Here is an 18908-nt window from a genome sequence, read left to right as displayed (position 1 = left end):
GGAGAGCGGAAAGGAAATGAGCTGGGTCTTTGCCGGCTTGCAAACCGGAAGAATCTGGACAATAGAATCCACGTCGGGGTGGGGATGGAACTCTGGGAGCTGCCAGCACAAAGGTTCTAAAAGGGGTCACGGGAGGAGATAAACAAGAGGAGAACAGCCATACCAGAGGGCTCAGCAGGGGAGGCAGGAGGTACTCCCACTACAGGTGCCCAAGGAGGGATGCGGAGAGCACAGGGTCGGCAGAGACACGTGCACCCGAACGAGCGAGCGAGCGAGCGAGCGAGCGAGCGGCAAGGAAAGCACACCCACGGGGGTAGGAAGTGTGTCAGCAAGTGGGTGAGGATGTCCCAGGCTGGGTCAAAAAATGAAAAAGAGGAAACCAGCTCAGAGGCCAAGATGAATAGAGACAGACTGGGACCGCAAGGCCGCAAGGGACAGTGGGCCAACCTCATGCCACTGGGCAGGGGCGGGGTCACCCACGAAGGACAACCCAAGTTCAATCCCCGGGACCCACAGGGTAGAAAGGGAAAACTCGAGCAAGATATCGTCTGACTTCCACACCTTCTGTCTGTCTGTCTGTCTCTCTCTCTCTCACACACTCACACACACACACACACACACACACACACACACACACACACACACACGGTAAGTAAATGTATGTAATTTATGGGTAAGTGTAAGTAAATAAACAAGTGTAATTTTAAAATTAAATCTAAAGGCACTTCATTGAGAAGGGGCCCGTCGAAGGCTCCGCAGTTGCTCAAGCACTGGCTGTTCTTCCAAAGCACGCAGGTTCAATTCCCAGCAACTGCATCAAGTGGATCGCAGGGGCCTATACTCCAGTTCCAAGGGATCTGACCGCTTCTTCTGGCCTGTGAGGACACGTGCATAAACTTGGTGTACATACAGACACGCACGCACACACATACAGTAAGAAATAAATAAATAAATAAATAAATAATAATCATCAACCTGCTTAAAGAGGGGAGGGGCAGGGGGAGGGGCCTGGCTGTGGGGTGAAAGAAGGAAACTGTGTAAACAAAGAGGTGTTCCTGAGGGCCTTCTGCAGTGTGCTCAGCACCCACCCCGGGTCCCGGGATTTCTCTGTTGCTAGGTCAAAAGCTCCACGGCCCATTCAAAAAGACACACTGGCACCGGGGTAGGACAGCTCAGTGGCAGAGGCCACAGGCTGGATCCCCACAACACCGGAGACATCCAAGGAAGACCGGGACAGCCCGAATGAAGCTCCCTGGCTCCCCCCACCCCCACGAGGAAGGAGCACCCCGGTGGCTTCCACCCACCTTGTCTATGATTCGAAACAGCTGGGAATATAAACCCCGAGCTCCTCAGCAAGAAAACACACCAGAACACGGCTGTTTCTGCCAAGCAAGTTCTGAATAAGCTGCATTCCATTTCATTAAAACAATTACCTGAGCTGGAGCCAAGGATTACATAAAGCTTCCTCCAGGCCCCGTCCCCTCCCCCATAAAACACACACCAGGCTACTCTTGAGATCGGCAGTATAAGGGCCCCGGTGCACCACATCCAGGCCTGGTTAGGAAGCCTCCACGAGTCCCTCCCAAGCGGTCAGGCTGATGGACAAAGACCCAGTCCCACCCCACCTCCTCGACGAAGCACTGACTTCCAGAGGGCCTGTTGGCCAGCTCAGTAGGTTCTGGGGAGGGACAAGGGCCTCAGCTCTGCCTCTGAGCCAACAACGGGGCCACTAGTGCTAGACTCTAGCCATCCACACTACCACTGTCACCAGCCAAAAAGCTAGAGGCCCAAGGGGCCCAACTGACTCAGCCCACTACACGAGTGGGACCTGGGGAATGGAGATTCCAGGAGAGCTGAGAACACTGGAAACCACAGGGGCCAGACTGAGCTGCAAATAAAAGCTAGGGCCCTGTGCCCACAGGCTAAAGATGTTGGCCAATCACGGGCTAATGCCCACACCCACACCTGCCCTCCCTGGGCTCACACTGCCTGAAGACATCTACTCTTGCTCTGTAACCACTGGCCGAGACAACCCTTTAACTCCAACCAGAGATCAACATCTCTCTTGTCCTGACTCCTGATTGATGTCAGGTCAGCCAAAATAACTAACACAAGCTGACGCGGCGGACTCTGCCCCTATAGAAGTGGCCTGTCTCCCAGATCCCGATTTGTTGGTGGTGGTGGTGGTTTGGTCTGGTTGTTTGGTTTTGTTTTCAGTATAAGTCACAGTGCTGTGATCTACTGCCCCAGATGACAGCAGACCTCCTACCTGGTTCTCTTCCCACCACCTACAGCCCCAGAAGGCCAACACGGGCAGACACAAGCCAGCACCCCCACCCTACCCCTGCTCAACAACTCCTCTGAGTCCCCATGGAAAAGGTGCCTTTGAACTCTTCTCCAATACCCCTTATTTGTGCCTAAACACTCGGAGAAACTCGGAGAAAACCCTGCCACAGACACGCGTACCTTCCTCTTAAGACTCAGATGTGAATACTCGGCCACCCCATGTAAATGTATGGGACACGCTTTCTACGTGCGCACCTATCCGCATAGTTCAGGTACAAATCCATGTATAATCGGCTCCCTGCACCTATGGGTGCCGCATCTGCAGATTCAACAACAGAGGACAGGGAAATATGGAAAACGCTGCATCAGCTAACTGTGAGCACAGGATCCCTTCTAGTTCTTCCTCCCTAAACAACGCAGTACCGCCGTCATTACCAGCAGCAACGTCAATCAGGAACTATAAGTAATGGAGACGTGCACTGGTGGGTGGAACACTGAGACTTACGCCACCGCACGTCTGTGGAGTTCAGAGGACGTATTTGTGAGAGTGGATTCTCTCCTTGTACCTTGTAGGACCTGAGATCGAATTCAGCCTGTAGGGCTTGGCAGCAAGTTCCTTTACCCACTAAGCCAGCCAGCCAGCCAGCCAGCCTCCACCTTACTTTTTGAGAATCTCTTCAGTAGATCTGGAGCGCTTAAACCGGTTGGCTCACGAGTTCGGAGCACAGGCCTGTCTCTGCATCCCGTGCATGCCTCCACACTCTTTGTACATGGGTGGCTGAGAATCCAAACTGGGGTCCTTACGCTCAAAAAGCAAACACTTTACCCACTGAGCCATCTCCCCAGCCTGGGATAGTTTCAATTCCAAAGTCTACGGGAAGGGCTGGGGAGCACAGCTCAGTTGGCAGAACGCTTGCCTAACCGTACCGAGTTCCAGGTTTGGTCTCCATCACTGCATATACTGAGTGGGGACACGCTTATGATCCGGGGACTTGGGAGGCGGAAGCGAAGGCTGGAGGATCAGAAGCTCAAGGTCATTGTCTCATCTGCTACTTTGTAAGTGCGACGCTAACCCTGGACTACAAGAAACTGTCTTTAAAAAAAAAAACATCGGGAGCTGAAGGAGTGACTCATGGGTTAGGAGCACTGGCCATCCCTACAGAAGATCCAGGTTCAATTCCAAGTCCCCACATGTCAGTTCACAGCGCCCTGCAACTCACTTCTAGGGTGTACATCATACATAGACATACACATAAAGTAAATACATGCTAACAAATGTACTTTTAGAAAAAGCGTGCAGGAAGGTCTGTTTATAGGGACCTGAGTATGAGGGGGGCGGGACGCACCGAACCAACCAATCCCCTAGAGATTCCCGAGGGATGCGTGAGACTTTGGGGGTTGGATTTTGATTTTTTTTTCTTTTAATATATCATTTAAAACTAAGTTGCAGGGCTGGGTGTGGTTGTATACCCTTCGAATCCCAGTGCTCAGAGGCAGAGGCAGGCAGATCTCTGAGTTCCAAGGCCAGCCTGGTCTACAGAGTGAGTTCTAGGAAATAAACGAATGAACAAAGAAATAAAAAGTATAGGCTTCGTGACACTCCTGCTTTCCCGTGCCCCTAAGAAAGATGATCCCACAAACCACAATACCACAATCACACCAGAAATAAGCATTAAAGGCTATCTTCGAGGGAAGATTTGGCCACTTGGGGCTGTGGTAGGCCTTCCCGATGGCACATCTGCCTGCTGCTGGCCCAATGTCCGGAGCCTCCCTAGGGAAGCCAGTGCTAAGCCCCACTGGTTAGGCAATCAGGCGGCTGGAAACTAATCGGGATATGAACCACACTGAGACCAGCCATGAAAGTAGAGAAAGGCTTATCCTTGGGGAAGAGACCCACCTTGACCTTCCCTTCCAATGTTTAACCAACATTTCTCAGCTTTGTAATTCTCCCCACTCAGACCCCCAACTTCTCCCATCCCCACAGACACCACCCATTCCCCACCCCCCACCTCGTTCTCTTCCTTTGCTCAACATTTTCATTTTCTTTTGGAGACTGCAGTCTCACTACGGAGACCCCAGCTGGCCTGGAACTCAGAACTCACAGAGATCTGCCTGCCTGCCTCTGTCTCCTGAATGCTATGGCTAGAGGCTTATGTCACCACATGAGGCCCACCATGACATTTTTAACAGCTACCCCACTAGAGACGGATGTCTCAAGTGACAGAGAGTATGTATACTGGAATGAAGACAAAGACCGCGTCCATGCAGGGTAGGGCAGAACCTACAAGACGGAAAGAAAAGCGGCTGCCCTGGAGACACTAACTTCTAGCAGCTGGACTCTCTGCCCACAGCTCTGTGTCAAGGGTACAGGTGACTGGGCCAGTGGCTGTTAAGAGCTGAATGGAGCCCTCTGTCTATCAACAGCCATAGCCACCGGTGTCGTTCAGCTCCTCCTGAGCACGCAAGGACAGAGGGAAGGGGAGTGGGGGCTGGACAGATGAGGACTCAAAGAGATGAACAGAAAAGATTTCTGAAGCCAGGCCTGAGGACACAGACCTATAATCCCAGCTAATCGAGAAGCTGAGGCAGGTTTACACGTTCAACACCAGTTTGGGCTGAAGAATGGGTTGATGGGAAGCCTGGACAAAAGGATGAGGCCCTGCCTAAAATACAAAGTGAAAAGAAAGCCATATGTGGTGGCTCGCGACTTTAGTCCCAGCACTGGGAGGCGGGGAAAGGTGGATCACTGGGAGTTCCAGACCAACCAGGGCTAGGTAGACAGACAGACCCTTTCTCAAAACAGATAGATAGACAGACAGACAGACAGACAGACAGACAGACAGATGATAGATATACATAGATAGATAGATAGATAGATAGATAGATAGATAGATAGATAGATGATAGGTAGATAGATGATAGATACATAGACCAATCAACCAACAAAATTTCTTGATAGATACATAGATGATTGATAGATACATATATACATAGATGTAGATTGATAGATACATACATCGATACATAGATATATAGGTAGATCAATCGATGGATCAACATGATTTCTACTCTGCAGTCAGTGACCCTGGATTCGGTTCCCGTTCCTGCCCCTCACTGGCTGTAGAATCTGGGCGAGTGGGCTCACTCCCAGCTTCAGTGTCCTCCTTCAGAAGCAGGCAGCAGTAACTACTAAGAACAAGAGAGCTTGCTCCATATGAGCTAAGTAGGCAGAAACAACACTGGGTGCGAGATGCCCAGCCGTGCTTGCATGTAAGTACAAAAGATATGTCTCAAAAAAGAGCTCTGCACATGTTGTTCCAAAAAGTGTTCTGCAAAGTCATAGAGTTGTGCACATTTTTGTTTTTGTTTGTTTTTTGAGACAGGGTTTCTCTGTGTAGCCCTGGCTTTCCTGGAACTCACTCTGTAGAGCAGACTGGCCTCAAACTCAGAAATCCGCCTGCCTCTGCCTCCCAAGTGCTGGGATTAAAGACATGTGCCACCACTGCCTGGTGAGCACATGGTTTTTAAAGTATTCCATACATGAGATGCAGTGGCACTCATTTTTAATCCCATACTTGGGAGGCTGAGGTGATCTCTGCAAGTTTGAGGATAGCCTGGTCTACATAGCAAGTTCCAGGACAGCCACAGTTGCAAAGAGAGACCTTGACTTTAAAAAAACGATTTTTAAAAATGGACTGCATAGATGTTATTTTTATTCTTGAAGGCCCTGAGCCCAGTACAAGCTCAGTAAAAGGCTAAGTGAGCCCTGGAAGAAGTTCCTCAACATCTCTGGTCTTGAAACAAGGTAAAGGCCACAAGAAGCTCCACAGGAGATTAGTATGTAGGGAAGTGGCCCTGCAGGGCCCCAACAGCAACTGTTGGCCTTTGTCAGACCCCTCCAGCCAATGACTGGGCCCGGCTTCTGCAACACACGGCCACCCCTGAAGAAAGCAAAAAGAAGGAACATGCAATGTCCCCCATCAGAAAGATATCACCCGGCCCAAAGCCCACAGCTTTCTGTCCTGATCAGAAAAGATCTGCCTAACAATCAAACACAATCCACCCAGGGTTCAAATCCAAGCTGGGCACCCTTACCAGCAGGCACCTCACACAACACCCACTGGGAGGGAGGGCCTCGCTGCCCGACCCCTGGATACCGCCTCTGTCACAGGTCCAGCCTCTGCTCTGAACCAGGCCTAACACACAGAGATACCACATACAGGCGAGCCCTAAGGCCAGCTTTCCTATGGAGACTAGGCAGCTCTGTAGCCCGGAATGCCCCAGGCAACTCCCTTAACCCCCACACCCACCCTCATAGCATCACCCCCAAACACAATGAGGCACTGTTTTCCAACGGGTCAAGCCCGCTGAGAAGCTGAAAGGAGACATGTCCAGATTCCAGCAGCCTGGCCACTGCCAACAGCTGGCTGTGTCCCCCGCTATGGAGGAGCGGGCAATGCTATCAAGCCATTTCCTGGGGGACCTCCTGGCCTGGTAGAGCAGAAACTTTAGAGGTAACTACCAGTTACTCCGCAGGCCTCTCTTGGGGTCCGCTCCCTGATTAGTACTAGGTCCTAATGCTTTCCGATTAAGACGACCAGATCCAGAATTGGATCGATCTAGGTTCAAACCCCAGCCAGCTCTGCCAGAACGTCTAAGCTCAGGCTTCTTGAGAGAGAGAGAGAGAAAGTGCTGAGCACGGGGCCTGTCTCCAGCAGAGGAAGAGGGATTCCTGACAGGCAGGCCACACTGTGGTTACGGCCGCCCCAAATACATTACCGACATGAACAACATGAACGTGGAGAGAGAGGGAGAGAGGAGAGCCAGGGCAGAAAGCATAATGAGAGTGATCTGTGTTGTGAGAACTCTGTCCAGGAAACCCCGGCCAGAACTTGAACAGAAGGAGCTCTGGGCCAAACCAGCGTCTAAGCGTCTAATGAGAAAAGCCACCAAGCAGCCGCCCAACAGCACACAAAAAAACGCAGGGAACACGCGGAGGAAGGCAGAACACGCTGTGTTTATGTTTTGTTTTGTTTTTTCTGACCAATGAGCTATAAATTTGTAACTTATTAAACAGCACATGGTGACTCTCACTGGCCACTGTGAGGAGGGGAAGAGTCCTCCAATTAATCTTTTTAAATTGATTTATTATTTTTACTCTCAAGCCCTCCCCCAAAAAACCCCACCGTTATCATGGAGGCTAGGTATGCACCCCACGCATGGCCTTGCCACAAGGAGATCACCTTAAACGACTGCCCCATGTTAAGTGACGGGGAGGTGCACGCTGCTGAGATCTCTCTTGGGACACAAATAAAAACAAGAGGGCTGGCCCGTCATAAGCCATCCTAACTTAGGAAAACAGCTGACGGGCAGTGTGCTGAGCAGCCATGCAGACAGCTGACCGCCTGGGCTGAGAAGCAAATTCCTCTCCAGTCCTGCACATCCATCCTTACCCCCACCCCGCCCTGGGCTCTGGTCAGCCAGGCGGAACGGCCCCCTGAGAGCCCAGACTAAGGAGGCAGTGTAGCTCGGATGGAGCAACTGGAGAGTCTAGAGAAGGCAGCAGAAGTCACAGGTGGCAGCCACCACCCCTTGCCACCCCTCCTGCCAGCACCAGCTCACCCCCTTCCCCGGAAGGAATGTATACAGGAGCTGCCCAGGGACCAGCTTCTAGGCACAGACTTCATTCGTTTCTGGGCTGTGCAACCTTGGGTCAGAGACTCAGCCTCTCTTGGTCTCTTGTTAAATAGAGGTAGTGTTGGTGGCCATGGCCTCAGGGTGATCTTACAGAAAGGACAGGACAAATCCAGGCATGGGTAAGAACTCCACAGACAGCCCATTTCAATCCCTACGGTCCCCGTCTGCCAGAAAGCACTCTTTCCTTTCAAAGACAACTCAGTGTGCTGGCCCTAAATGGAAGACAGTCAGAAGCCGGGAATTCCGAGCTCTGCGGACACTACAAAGACTTCCTCAGTCCTTCAAACAGCACGGGGACTGTCCAGAAGCAACAGGGCCCTCAACCAGCCTGTGAGGTGCTGTGACTAGATTCCCCTCGTCCCCACCGGGGGAACCCCTTACACATTCAGATACCTACTCAAAAGCTCATCACCCCGGCCTCCTTTCGAAAGCTCAGGTATTTTTATGTGGAAGAATAAAAATTAAAAATACCTGCCTGGAAGCTACGCCAACCTTGAGTGCATCGGGAACGGACGTGCCAAGCCTGACCCAAAAGCATAGCTATGCCTGGCAGACAGCCCACTCCGTGAACCAAGCAGGACCCAACACCATCCCAGCCTCCAGGATGTTACACCAGCTCCCTGATCCCACAAGGAAACTGTAGCCAGTTTTAAAAATGACCAGTCTTAACTTGGTACCCTGTGTTGCCTGAGAGGTCCCTCAGTCTTATCTAGTGAATCTGCTCCTCAGAGCCAGGGACACGGATGGCACCAGCGGTCATACAAGCCACCCACAGTCCAGAGAGTGAAGACAAGGCTCCTACAGAGAAGGGACTTTATCCCACACACACCTCCTCAGCTGAGGGGCCCTCCGGGGAGGGGAAGACAGGGGCTCCTTCACGCTGGGATTCACTGGGCATTCCTAGAAGCCTTGAATCAACCCCCTTGGGTTTAAAATCCACTTCCAGGAGAGTCTTTCCTTTCCTCTGTCCTAACAGCAGACCAAGTGTGGGCTGAAAAGAATGGCCTCTGGGCTCCAATAACACGAGGACAGTTAAAACTCTGTTCTGGGTGTCCTGTCCTCTTTACCTGTGGGGTTTCCAGCAGCTCTGATGCTGGGGGTGGGGGACCTTGCCAGCCAGGACACGTTCAGAGATGGCCGTAGCCTGCGGCCCATTCCCCTTCTCATTCCTCTGGCATGTCACCAGGGTCTGGGAACGGTGGGTGAGAGGCGGGAGTCATAAGCCACCACCCCCCCAAACTTGCCTTTCTAAGTTTAAACTTGATCTTGTAATACAGGGTGACCAGACTTGAAACGGTGTGTGGTGGGGGTTGGGGGGGGGTGTATATGCAGTACCCCCGGGGACACTTGTCATTAGAATGGGGGTGTGGTCCTCACAAGCTTTTCTGTGGGCTGTGATAGGAAATGGGTGGGCTCTCTCGAAAGGGGCTATATCCCTGAAACGGGGTGGGGGGTCTGGGGGCAGTGTGCAAAGTGGAAGGTGGCCTGGAGGGAACAGAGGGGGGTCATAGAAGAAACAGCCTCTGAGACCGAGTCCCATAGGCAGACGCTCTGAGGTGGGGGTGGGGAAGCCAAGTGAGGGTCTCCTGCAAGCCAAGGAGGTCTGCCCCGGGAGCGGGGCGCCTCTCCCAGAGGTGGGTCCCTGAACACCCAGTACGGGATCGAGGTCCTCAGGCGCCGCAGCGAAGAGCGGCCAGCACAGCCCCGGGCCGTAGGCACCGCAGCCCAGCCGGGCGCTAGGGTGGGATCGGCGGCCGCCGGGCCCCGGCCGCTCCGCCCTCCGTCTCCCGCACTCACCGAGGTCGTCCATGGCTGGTCCTCAGACGCCAGTCCCCGGCTCGATGTCGCCCTCGCTGCCCGTCTCCGGGCTGCTCCTCGCCGCCCCGCAACTTTTCCGCGTCCAGCCTCGGCCCGGAACGGAACCCGCTGCCGCGCTGCCTCCTCCTCCACCACCGCCGCCGCCGCCGGCGCGCGCGCCCGCGACAGGATAGCCCCGCCCCCGCGTGCACGCTGGCCACGCCCCGCCTCCGACCCCCCACCCCCCCAGCACGCCCAATCCCGCAGGGGGCGAAAGCTGGGCGTGGTCGTGGCGCCCCCTGGCGGCTGGACAGGCTGGTGGCGTCTATAGGCCATGAACCTCTGCGTTCAGTCTGACCCGACCTTCTGGCAGACTAGTCACTCAAGAGAGTCGGTGGCAGATTTGTCACTCAAGAGAGTCGGATTTGTCCACCTGTCCCTGTAGGTCACCTCCCAGGAGGATTAAATCGGCTTGCCTGGAGCCTTTGGACTGATGGCAGTGCTAGTCATCCCAGAATAATATCCCAGATGTAGTTTTTGTGAAACAGGGTCTCTCTCTCTCTCTCTGTCTCTCTGTCTCTCTCTCTCAGGGTCTCTCTCTCTCTGTCTCTCTCTCTCTCTCTGTCTCTCTCTTTGGTTTTTCTTTTTTTTTTTTTTTAAAGTATTCATTTGAATTAATGTTGAAACAATTCATGGTTTTTTTTTTTAAAGATTTATTTATTTATTACATGTAAGTACACTGTAGCTGTCTTCAGAAGAGGGCGTCATATCTCGTTACAGATGGTTGCGAGCCACCATGTGGTTACTGGGATTTGAACTCTGGACCTTCGGAAGAGCAGTCGGGTGCTCTTACCCACTGAGCCATCTCACCAGCCCTCTCTTTGGTTTTTCGAGACAGGGTTTCTCTGTGTAGCCCTGGCTGTCCTGGAATTCACTCTATAGACCAGGCTGGCCTCAGAAATCCGCCTGCCTCTGCCTCCTGAGTGCTGGGATTAAAGGCATGCACCACCACTGCCCGGAGAAACAGGGTCTCTTTGTACCTCCAGCCAGGCTGGAACCTGAGACCTTTGTCCTGACTGGTAACATCAGCAGTGGCTGCGACCAACTCTGGCCCCAGATCCAGTACTTTAGAGCTTATGAAACCTTTCATTTTACCCCTTTCCCTGCTTCCCCCTTCCTAGAGACTGCCAAAATTCTGCACAAGGTAGATTTACCCCACATTACAGCAAAGCAAAAACTACCAAAACTTCATTCCCGGATCCTGGCAGATTTGCCCAGGGGACTCAGAAACTGGATGATAAAAGCCTGGTGTAGTAGCTCAGGACTATAATCTCAGCTAGTTGGGAGATGCAGGCAGGTCTTCAAATTCAAGATTACACTGGACTAGAGAAAGAGTAAGGACTAAACTGGGCAATTTATAGGAAGACCTGTCTCAAATTTTAAATTTTTTGAAAACTTTTAAAAATAAATACACACACACACACACACACAAACTGAGTGTGGTGGCACAAGACTATAATCCCAGAATTTAGTAGGCAGAGGCAAGTTTATCAGGAGTTCAAAGTTGTCCTTAACACCACACAGTCAGTTCAGTTCAAAGCCAGCCAGGGCTACATAAGACCCTGTCTCAAAACATACATACATACATACATACATACTTCAAGACCAGCCCAACAAGTAACATAGGACTTAAATCCCCACCCTTAGGAAGTGGAAGCAGGAGAATAAGAAATTCAAGGCCATCCTTAGCTAAATATTGATTATGAAACTACCCTGGGCTATATAAGACTCTATCTAAAATCATTGACAAATAAAAATGTAAACTGTTGGCCAGGCATGGTGGCACATACATTTAATTCTAGCACCCAGGAGGTAGAAGCAGGTAGATCTCTGTGAGTTCCAGGACAACCAGAATTACGTAATAGAAAAACCCGTCTCAAAAAACAACACAACAGCCGGGCAGTGGTAGTGCATCCCTTTAATCCCAGCATTTGGGAGGCAGAGGGAGGTGGATTTCTGAGTTCAAGGCCAGCCTGGTCTACAGAGTGAGTTCCCAGACAGGCAGGGCTATACAGAAAAACCCTGTCTTGAAAACCAAAAGAAGAAAAAAAAATGTTTTTTGTCTCAGTGACAAAGCACCTGCTTAAAGTGCCTGAAGCCCTGGATTTAGTCTGCAGTACTCCCATCCCTAATAGTAGAAAGTGTACACTGTGGTGGTTTGAATGAGATTGGCCCCACAGGCTCATATATTTGAACACTCGGTTCCCCAGCCTGTGGATCTGTTTGGGAAGGACTGGGAGGTGTGGTCTTTGCTGGAGGAGGTGTGTCACTAGGAAGCAAGCTTTGAAGTTTCAAAAGCGCCACTCCATTCCCACTCTCTGTCTGCTTCCTTTTCATAGATCAAGACCTAAACTTTTAGTTTACGGCTCCCGCGCCAGGCCCGACTGCCTGCTGCCTGACTCCCCCCACTTGGTGATCATGGGCATTGCCCTTGGGAACAGCAAGCTTCCAATGAACTGCTCTATTAACACAGCCTGGCTTGTGGTGTTTTGTCACAGCAATTGAAAAGGTAACTAAGACAAGTGATTTGTAAAATAAAAATAAAGAAGAGAGGCTGGAGAGATGGCTCAGCAGTTAAGAGCACTGACTGCTCTTCTGAAGGTCCTGAGTTCAAATCCCAGCAACCACGTGGTGGCTCATAACCATCTGTAATGAGATCTGATGCTCTCTTGTGGTGCCTCTGAAGACAGCTACAGTGTTCTTATGTATAATAAATCTTTACAAAAAAATACAGATAAACTAAGAGACAAAATTAAAACTATTTGAAGTCCAATAATGTGACTAATAGGCGTTTGTGATATTGTTATTGTTTCGCTTTGTTTTGGGTCTCATGTATCCCAGGACAGCCTTAAAACAAAGGCCAAAGATGGCCTTGGACTTTCTGATCCTCTTGCAAGAGTGCTAGGATCTCAGGTGTGGCCCACCATGTCTGGTTCTGTCAGTACTGAGGACAGAACCCAGTTTCATAAATGCTGGGCAAACACTAAACTGACTAAGCTACCCCCCCAGCTCCCCAGTCCCCCAGCCCCCCAGCCCCGCTATCTCCAGTTTCTAGATCCACAGTGCTCAACCTGTGGATCTTGATCCCTTTGGGGCATCAAAGGACTCTTTCACACGGGTCTCCTAAGACCATTGGAAAAAGAGTTATTTATCTTACAATTCATAACAGTAGCAAAATTACAGTTATAGAGTAGCATCGAAAATGATTGTATGGCGGGGGACGGGGGTCACCACAGCATGAGGAACTGTGTTAGAGGCAGCTTCTTCAGGAAGGTTGAGGACCCCTGCTGTGGCTCGTCTTACCCGCATTTACTTAACCCATAACAGTGCTGAGTGATGCACCCCAGCCAGCATTTACTTAACCAACGCCTTAGTGAAATGGAATTCTCTCCACGCTGTCCCCGTAATTAACGTAATTAACTAACGATGCTGAGGAGACCTCCCCTGTAGCTAAACCTTGGCGCACATCCTTCCTGAGGGTCATTGATTTCTGCAAGCGGAAGTGCTGCGTCAGAAGTTAAACATACGGGGCTTGGGAGTGGCTCGATGGTATACCTATGCTTGCAGTCACATGCCCAAGATCATAAATTCAATGCCCCAGCCAGATCCTTAAAGAGATGATGTGGCCCTAGGAGGAAAGATGAGTCACCTCCAACACTCCATCCTCAGCCATATCAGAGCGGGGGGACATGTGTTTGCCAGGCACACTACAGTCCCTAAACCCTCTTCCTCCTCCCCTCCTGTCAGGTCAATGTAGCCTCTATCGCTCCGCCATTTCGACCTCTACTTTTTTTCCTGTTTTTTCTCTCTAACTATTCTACCATCCTCCTGCCCAGACAAGTAATTCATTAACCTCCAAATTAAACTGGATGCTTCCAGCCAGAAGCCAGCGCCATAGCTCTTATTTGTTTATTTATTTTTGTTTTGTTTTGTTTGGGCTTGTTTGTTTCTTTGAGACAGGGTTTCTCTGTGAAACCCTGGCTGTCCTGGAACTCACTCTGTGGACCAGGCTGATTTCGAATTCACAGAGATCTATCTGCCTCTGTCTCTCAAGTGCTGGGATTAAAGATGTGCACTCCCACTGCCTAAGATTTTTTTTTTTTAAATCAAGTCTCACTATGTGTCCCTGGCTGGCCTGAAGTCCCTGTGTAGACTGAGGGGGGCTGGCCTTGAACTCACAAGAGAGCTGCCTGTTTCTCCCTCCCATATGCTCAGATTGAAGGCTTTGGACACAGCACCTGGTTTAAAGATTTTTTTTTTTTTTTTTTTTTTTGAGACAGGGTTTCTCTGTGTAGCTCTGGCTGTCCTGGAACTCACTCTGTAGACCAGGCTGGCCTGAAACTCAGAAATCCACCTGCCTCTGCCTCCCAAACGCTGGGATTAAAAGCGTGAGCCACCACCACCCTGCTTATTTTTATTATTTTTAACTATATGTACATATACATGTTTGCATGTGGATCTGATCATGTGTGTTCCAGTGCCTGAAGAGACCATAGGTGTCAGATCCAACCCCCCACCCCCAGGAGCTGGAGTTACAAGCAGTGGTGTCCAATATGGGTATTTGAAACCAAAGGTGGGTTCTCTGCAAGATCCCAATTAATGAATCATTGCTCCATCCAGCCCCTAGAGTTACATTTGTTTCTGAGACAGGGTTTCTCTATGGCTGTCCTGGAACTCGATCTGTAGACCAGGCTGGACTTGAATTCACAGAGATCCACTTGCCACTGCCTCCTGAGTGTGGTAATAAATGCAGTAAATGCAATAAGAACCCCACCAAAGGATCCTTAGGAATTGGAGGACAGCCCTCAGCTATAGTGGGGAGGGAGAGCCTCTCTCACCTCTCTCAACACGAACAGCAGTTGTTAAGTATAGGGACTGGAGGGAGATGGATAGCTTTGTGTAACCACCACCTCAGACAAGATCTAGAACATTCCATCTGCCCTTGCTGCTCCTTCCCAGTCAGCTTCTCCCACCTTCCTGTATCGTCGTTGATTTGTTTTCTGTCCTTAGAGAGTAGTTTGAGAGTGTTGATTGTTTTTCAGACTTGAAGCCAAGGGTAACCTCAAAACTCCCCATGTAGTCAATGATGATCCTGAACTCTTTTTTTTTAAAGATTTATTTATTATTATTTATTTACTTATTTGTCTATTATTTATTATATACACTGTAGCTGTCTTCAGACACGCCAGAAGAAGGCGTCAGATCTCATTACAGATGGTTGTGAGCCACCATGTGGTTGCTGGGATTTGAACTCAGGACCTTCGGAAGAGCTGTCAGTGCTCTTAACCGCTGAGCCATCTCTCCAGCCCCAGCCCCTGAACTCTTTTTTTTTTTTTTTTTTTAAGATTTATTTATTTATTATATGTTAGTACACTGTAGCTGTCTTCAGCCACTCCAGAAGAGGGAGTGCCAGATCTTGTTACAGATGGTTGTGAACCACCATGTGGTTGCTGGGATTTGAACTCTGGACCTTCGGAAGAGCAGTCGGGTGCTCTTACCCACTGAGCCATCTCACCAGCCCGCCCCTGAACTCTTGACCCTCCTGCCTCTCCAACTCTTGAATTTAAATACCTCTATGTCCACTTTGCATTTTCTCTCTTTTTTTTCAGGGGGGTATCTTTTTGGGGGGTGCACAGGGGAGGTCTGCCTTCTTGGGCACATCATGTTTATAAACTTCATCTCTATTAGGGATCAGTAATTTGTTCATTTTTATTGCTCAGTAGTATTCCGTTGTATGGATGTACCAGAACCCATTTCTGCACTGTGCTGTTGATGAACATTGAGGCTGTTTTTCTAGGCTGGCCGGGCTAGGAATAAATTTGCTATCACATTTTGGAAGTCTTTGGGTGGCTATATGGTTTCATGTCTCTCTCCTCTAAACCCCTAAGAGGGAATCAACTAGCTTACAATGTAACCTTCGAAAAATGCAAATTAGGTCTTGTCCCGCTCTTCTCTGCTAGTTTCCTGTTACATTTGGGATAAAATCCAAACTGCTCACCAGGTTTCCACCTGGAAGCTGCTCTCTACCCAGTCTCCCCGGATCAATACACTGGAGCCAAACCAGGCTTCGGTTCATCCAGTTTGATGCCTCCCAAACCCATCAAGCTAGTTCTTTCTCTTTGCTCAAATCCCTTTCTGTGGCTCGCTTTCTCTACAGTTGTGTAACAAATTACCACACACTTAGCAATTTACAGTCATAGGCTCGCTGACCCGTTTCCGATGCTCCGGAGCTGGAAGCCGGGTGTGTGACCTCTGTTGGGGTGTAACTGACCGCCCACATCCTCATCTGGAAGTTCCCCTCCGGGGGAGATCTGCTTTGAGTGCTTTCTTTCTGGAATATTCTTCAGAGATCTTGCCTGGCTATTCACCTCAGGCCCTTCTAATCCTAGATACTTTATCTCTAGATTCTTGTCTGTGTTCCTCATTAGAAACATCTCCTTATCCTGGCTTGTTTATTTACCTTCATCATCTGACATTATGTCCTGTTGTCTTAGGGTTTCTCCGCTATGAGCAGACACCATGACCAGGCAACTCTGTTTGTTTGTTTGTTTGTTTGTTTGTTTGTTTGTGACAGGGTTTCTCTGTGTAGCCCTGGCTGTCCTGGAACTTACCCTGTAGACCAGGCTGGCCTCGAACTCAGAGATCTGCCTGTCTCTGCCTCCCAAGTGCTGGGATTAAAGGCATGTGCCACCACTGCCTGGCACCAAGGCAACTCTTATAAGGACAACATTTTTTTATTTATTTATTTATTATATGTAAGTACACTGTAGCTGTCTTCAGACACACCAGAAGAGGGCGTCAGATCTCGTTACAGATGGTTGTGAGCCACCATGTGGTTGCTGGGATTTGAACTCCAGACCTTTGGAAGAGCAGTCGGGTGCTCTTACCCACTGAGCCATCTCACCAGCCCTAAGGACAACATTTAACTGGGGCTGGCTTACAGGTTCAGAGGTTCAGTTCATTATCATCAAGGTGGGAACATGGCAGCATCCAGGTAGGCATGGTGCAGGAGGAGCTGAGAGTTCAACACCTTCATCTGAAAGCTGCTAGTGGAAGACTGACTTCCAGGCAGCTAGGGTGAGGGTTTTAAAGCCCACACCCACAGTGACACACCCACTCCAACAGGGCCACACCTTCTAATAGTGCCACTCTCTAGGCTGATCATATGCAAACCATCACACCTTCCTTCCGTTCTTTTCTTTTCTTTCTTCCTTTCTTCCTTTCTTTCTTTCTTTCTTTCTTTCTTTCTTTCTTTCTTTCTTTCTTTCTTTCTTTCTTTCTTTCTTTCCACTCTCTCTCTCTCTCTCTCTCTCTCACTCACTCTCTCTCACTCTCTATCTATTTGTTTGGCTTTTTCATTTTTTATTTATTTGTTTTTCCCGAGACAGGTTTTCTGAGGTGAATGTGGCCATGGCTGTCCTGGAACTCACTCTGTAGAACCAGGCTGGCCCCAAACTCACAGACATCCACCTGCCTCTGCTGGGATTAAAAGGCATGTACCACCCCTGCTCAACTATTTTTTTTTTAATAATTTCTTTTTCTTTCTTTCTTTTTATTTTTATGTGCATGGGTGTTTTGCTCTCATGTATGCCTGTGTTAGCATGTTGGGTCCCCTGGAACCGGAGTTAGACAGAGTTGTGAGCAGCCATGTGGGTGCAGGGAATCAAATCCAGGGCCTCTGCAAGGGCAGCCAGAGCTCTGAGCCTCTGAGCCATCTCTCCAGCCTCATTCAGTGCTGTTTTTAAAAGCTAAGGACAAACCTGGGCATGGTGGAACTCTAGGCCAGCCAGGACTAGAGGGTGAGACCCTGTCTGAGATGGCTCAGTGGGTAAGAGCACCTGACTGCTCTTCCAAAGGTCTGAAGTTCAAATCCCAGCAACCACATGGTGGCTCACAACCATCTCGTAAGGAGATCTGACTCCCTCTTCTGGGGTGTCTGAAGACAGCTACAGTGTACTTACATATATAAAAAAATAAAAACTGTAGTTTTGGGTTTGTTTTTTAAGGCACAAACAGCAATGGTCCCAGATCACCTGGGAGGGGTGGGGCGGGGTATGTTCGACACGTGTGAAGTCCTTTGTTCAGTTCCCAGAAGAGTTGGGGGTGGGGGATGCCATCTAGGTAGAACAGGGCATTTAAAGGCAATGTTTTCTAGAAACACTTGAACTCCTGCTTTTTGTTCTGGAAGTGTTTTTGAAGAAGAGGAGGAGGGCACGGGGAATGTTCCCAAACCTGCCAGACTTTCTGCTAGAAGTGCAGCAGGCAGCAAGCCACACATTTGCACCACCAAATGGCACAGTGCGAGGGAGGACAAGGACCTTCTGTCTGCCCAGGGAAAGCGAGGCTGTGGCAGGAAGCAGAGTGGTCACAGTGGACAGGCTAGGACCATTTCCCACAAAGAGCTGAGACTACAAATTGGGTTGGGCTAAGGCTGGAGTTTGGGGAGCTCCACTTCAGGTTTAAGGGATGCAAGCCCCGGGATGGACAGATGGCTCAGTGGTAAAAAACGCTGGCTGTTCTTACAGAGGACGCAGGTCCATTTCCAGAAACAACATTCCAGCCTTGCAACTGCCTGTAGAGCCCATTCCAGGGACTCGAGCACACTCATCTGGACTCTGCAAGCACAGGCATCCCCCCCCCCCCGACACACATACACACACACACACACACACACACACACACAAAAGCATGAAGGCAAAGGGTCGTACACATAAAATAAGTAACATAAAAGAGAGGTGCAATCGTTTCAGATTAGGATGTGATACAAGAAAAGGCCGAGTGACCCATTTCTAAGCTGGTTCTGTTATGAATAAAATTATAATGTTATGGAAAGAAAGAAGGAAAAAGGAGGGAAGAAAGGACGTAGGAAGGATGGGAAGAAGGAAGGTTAAAAAAATGGAAGGAAAGAAAAGGGCTACCTGTGACTTTGATTTTTAGAGGAGAGGTTGTGTGAAGAACATTCCAGCCTTGGCCAGTAGCAAGGCTACTTGTCTCAGTAGCAAGGCTGAGACAGATGCATATCTGTGAGTTCAAAGATGGCCTAGGCTACATAGAGAACTCTGGGCCAG

At 49.8% G+C, this 18908-nt stretch overlaps 1 protein-coding gene and 1 long non-coding RNA gene across 6 annotated transcripts in view; both read right to left on the bottom strand.

Annotated features, from left to right (window-relative positions):
- Positions 1–18908, bottom strand: part of Pxn (paxillin) — a 64018-nt gene that overhangs the window by 39339 nt on the left and 5771 nt on the right. For 4 of the 5 annotated variants that reach the window (XM_006530202.3, NM_133915.3, NM_011223.3 and 1 more), the window contains exon 1: positions 9781–9973. The exons of the other annotated variant lie outside the window; for it this stretch is intronic. In XM_006530202.3, the coding sequence (XP_006530265.1) occupies positions 9781–9793 (13 nt within the window). In that variant the 5' untranslated portion in view covers positions 9794–9973. Of the gene's footprint in view, positions 1–9780; positions 9974–18908 lie in introns of those variants that run through there. 5 annotated transcript variants of the gene reach the window in all.
- Gm13840 lies at positions 654–5710 on the bottom strand. The gene is made up of 2 exons (XR_387611.3): positions 1305–5710; positions 654–875 (listed from the first exon to the last, which is right to left on the bottom strand). It is a non-coding gene; the product is annotated as a predicted gene 13840 (long non-coding RNA).

The sequence above is a fragment of the Mus musculus genome, chromosome 5 (assembly GCF_000001635.26).
Source record: "Mus musculus strain C57BL/6J chromosome 5, GRCm38.p6 C57BL/6J".
Lineage (NCBI taxonomy): Eukaryota > Metazoa > Chordata > Mammalia > Rodentia > Muridae > Mus > Mus musculus.
This window is presented reverse-complemented; position numbering and strand designations above follow the sequence as displayed.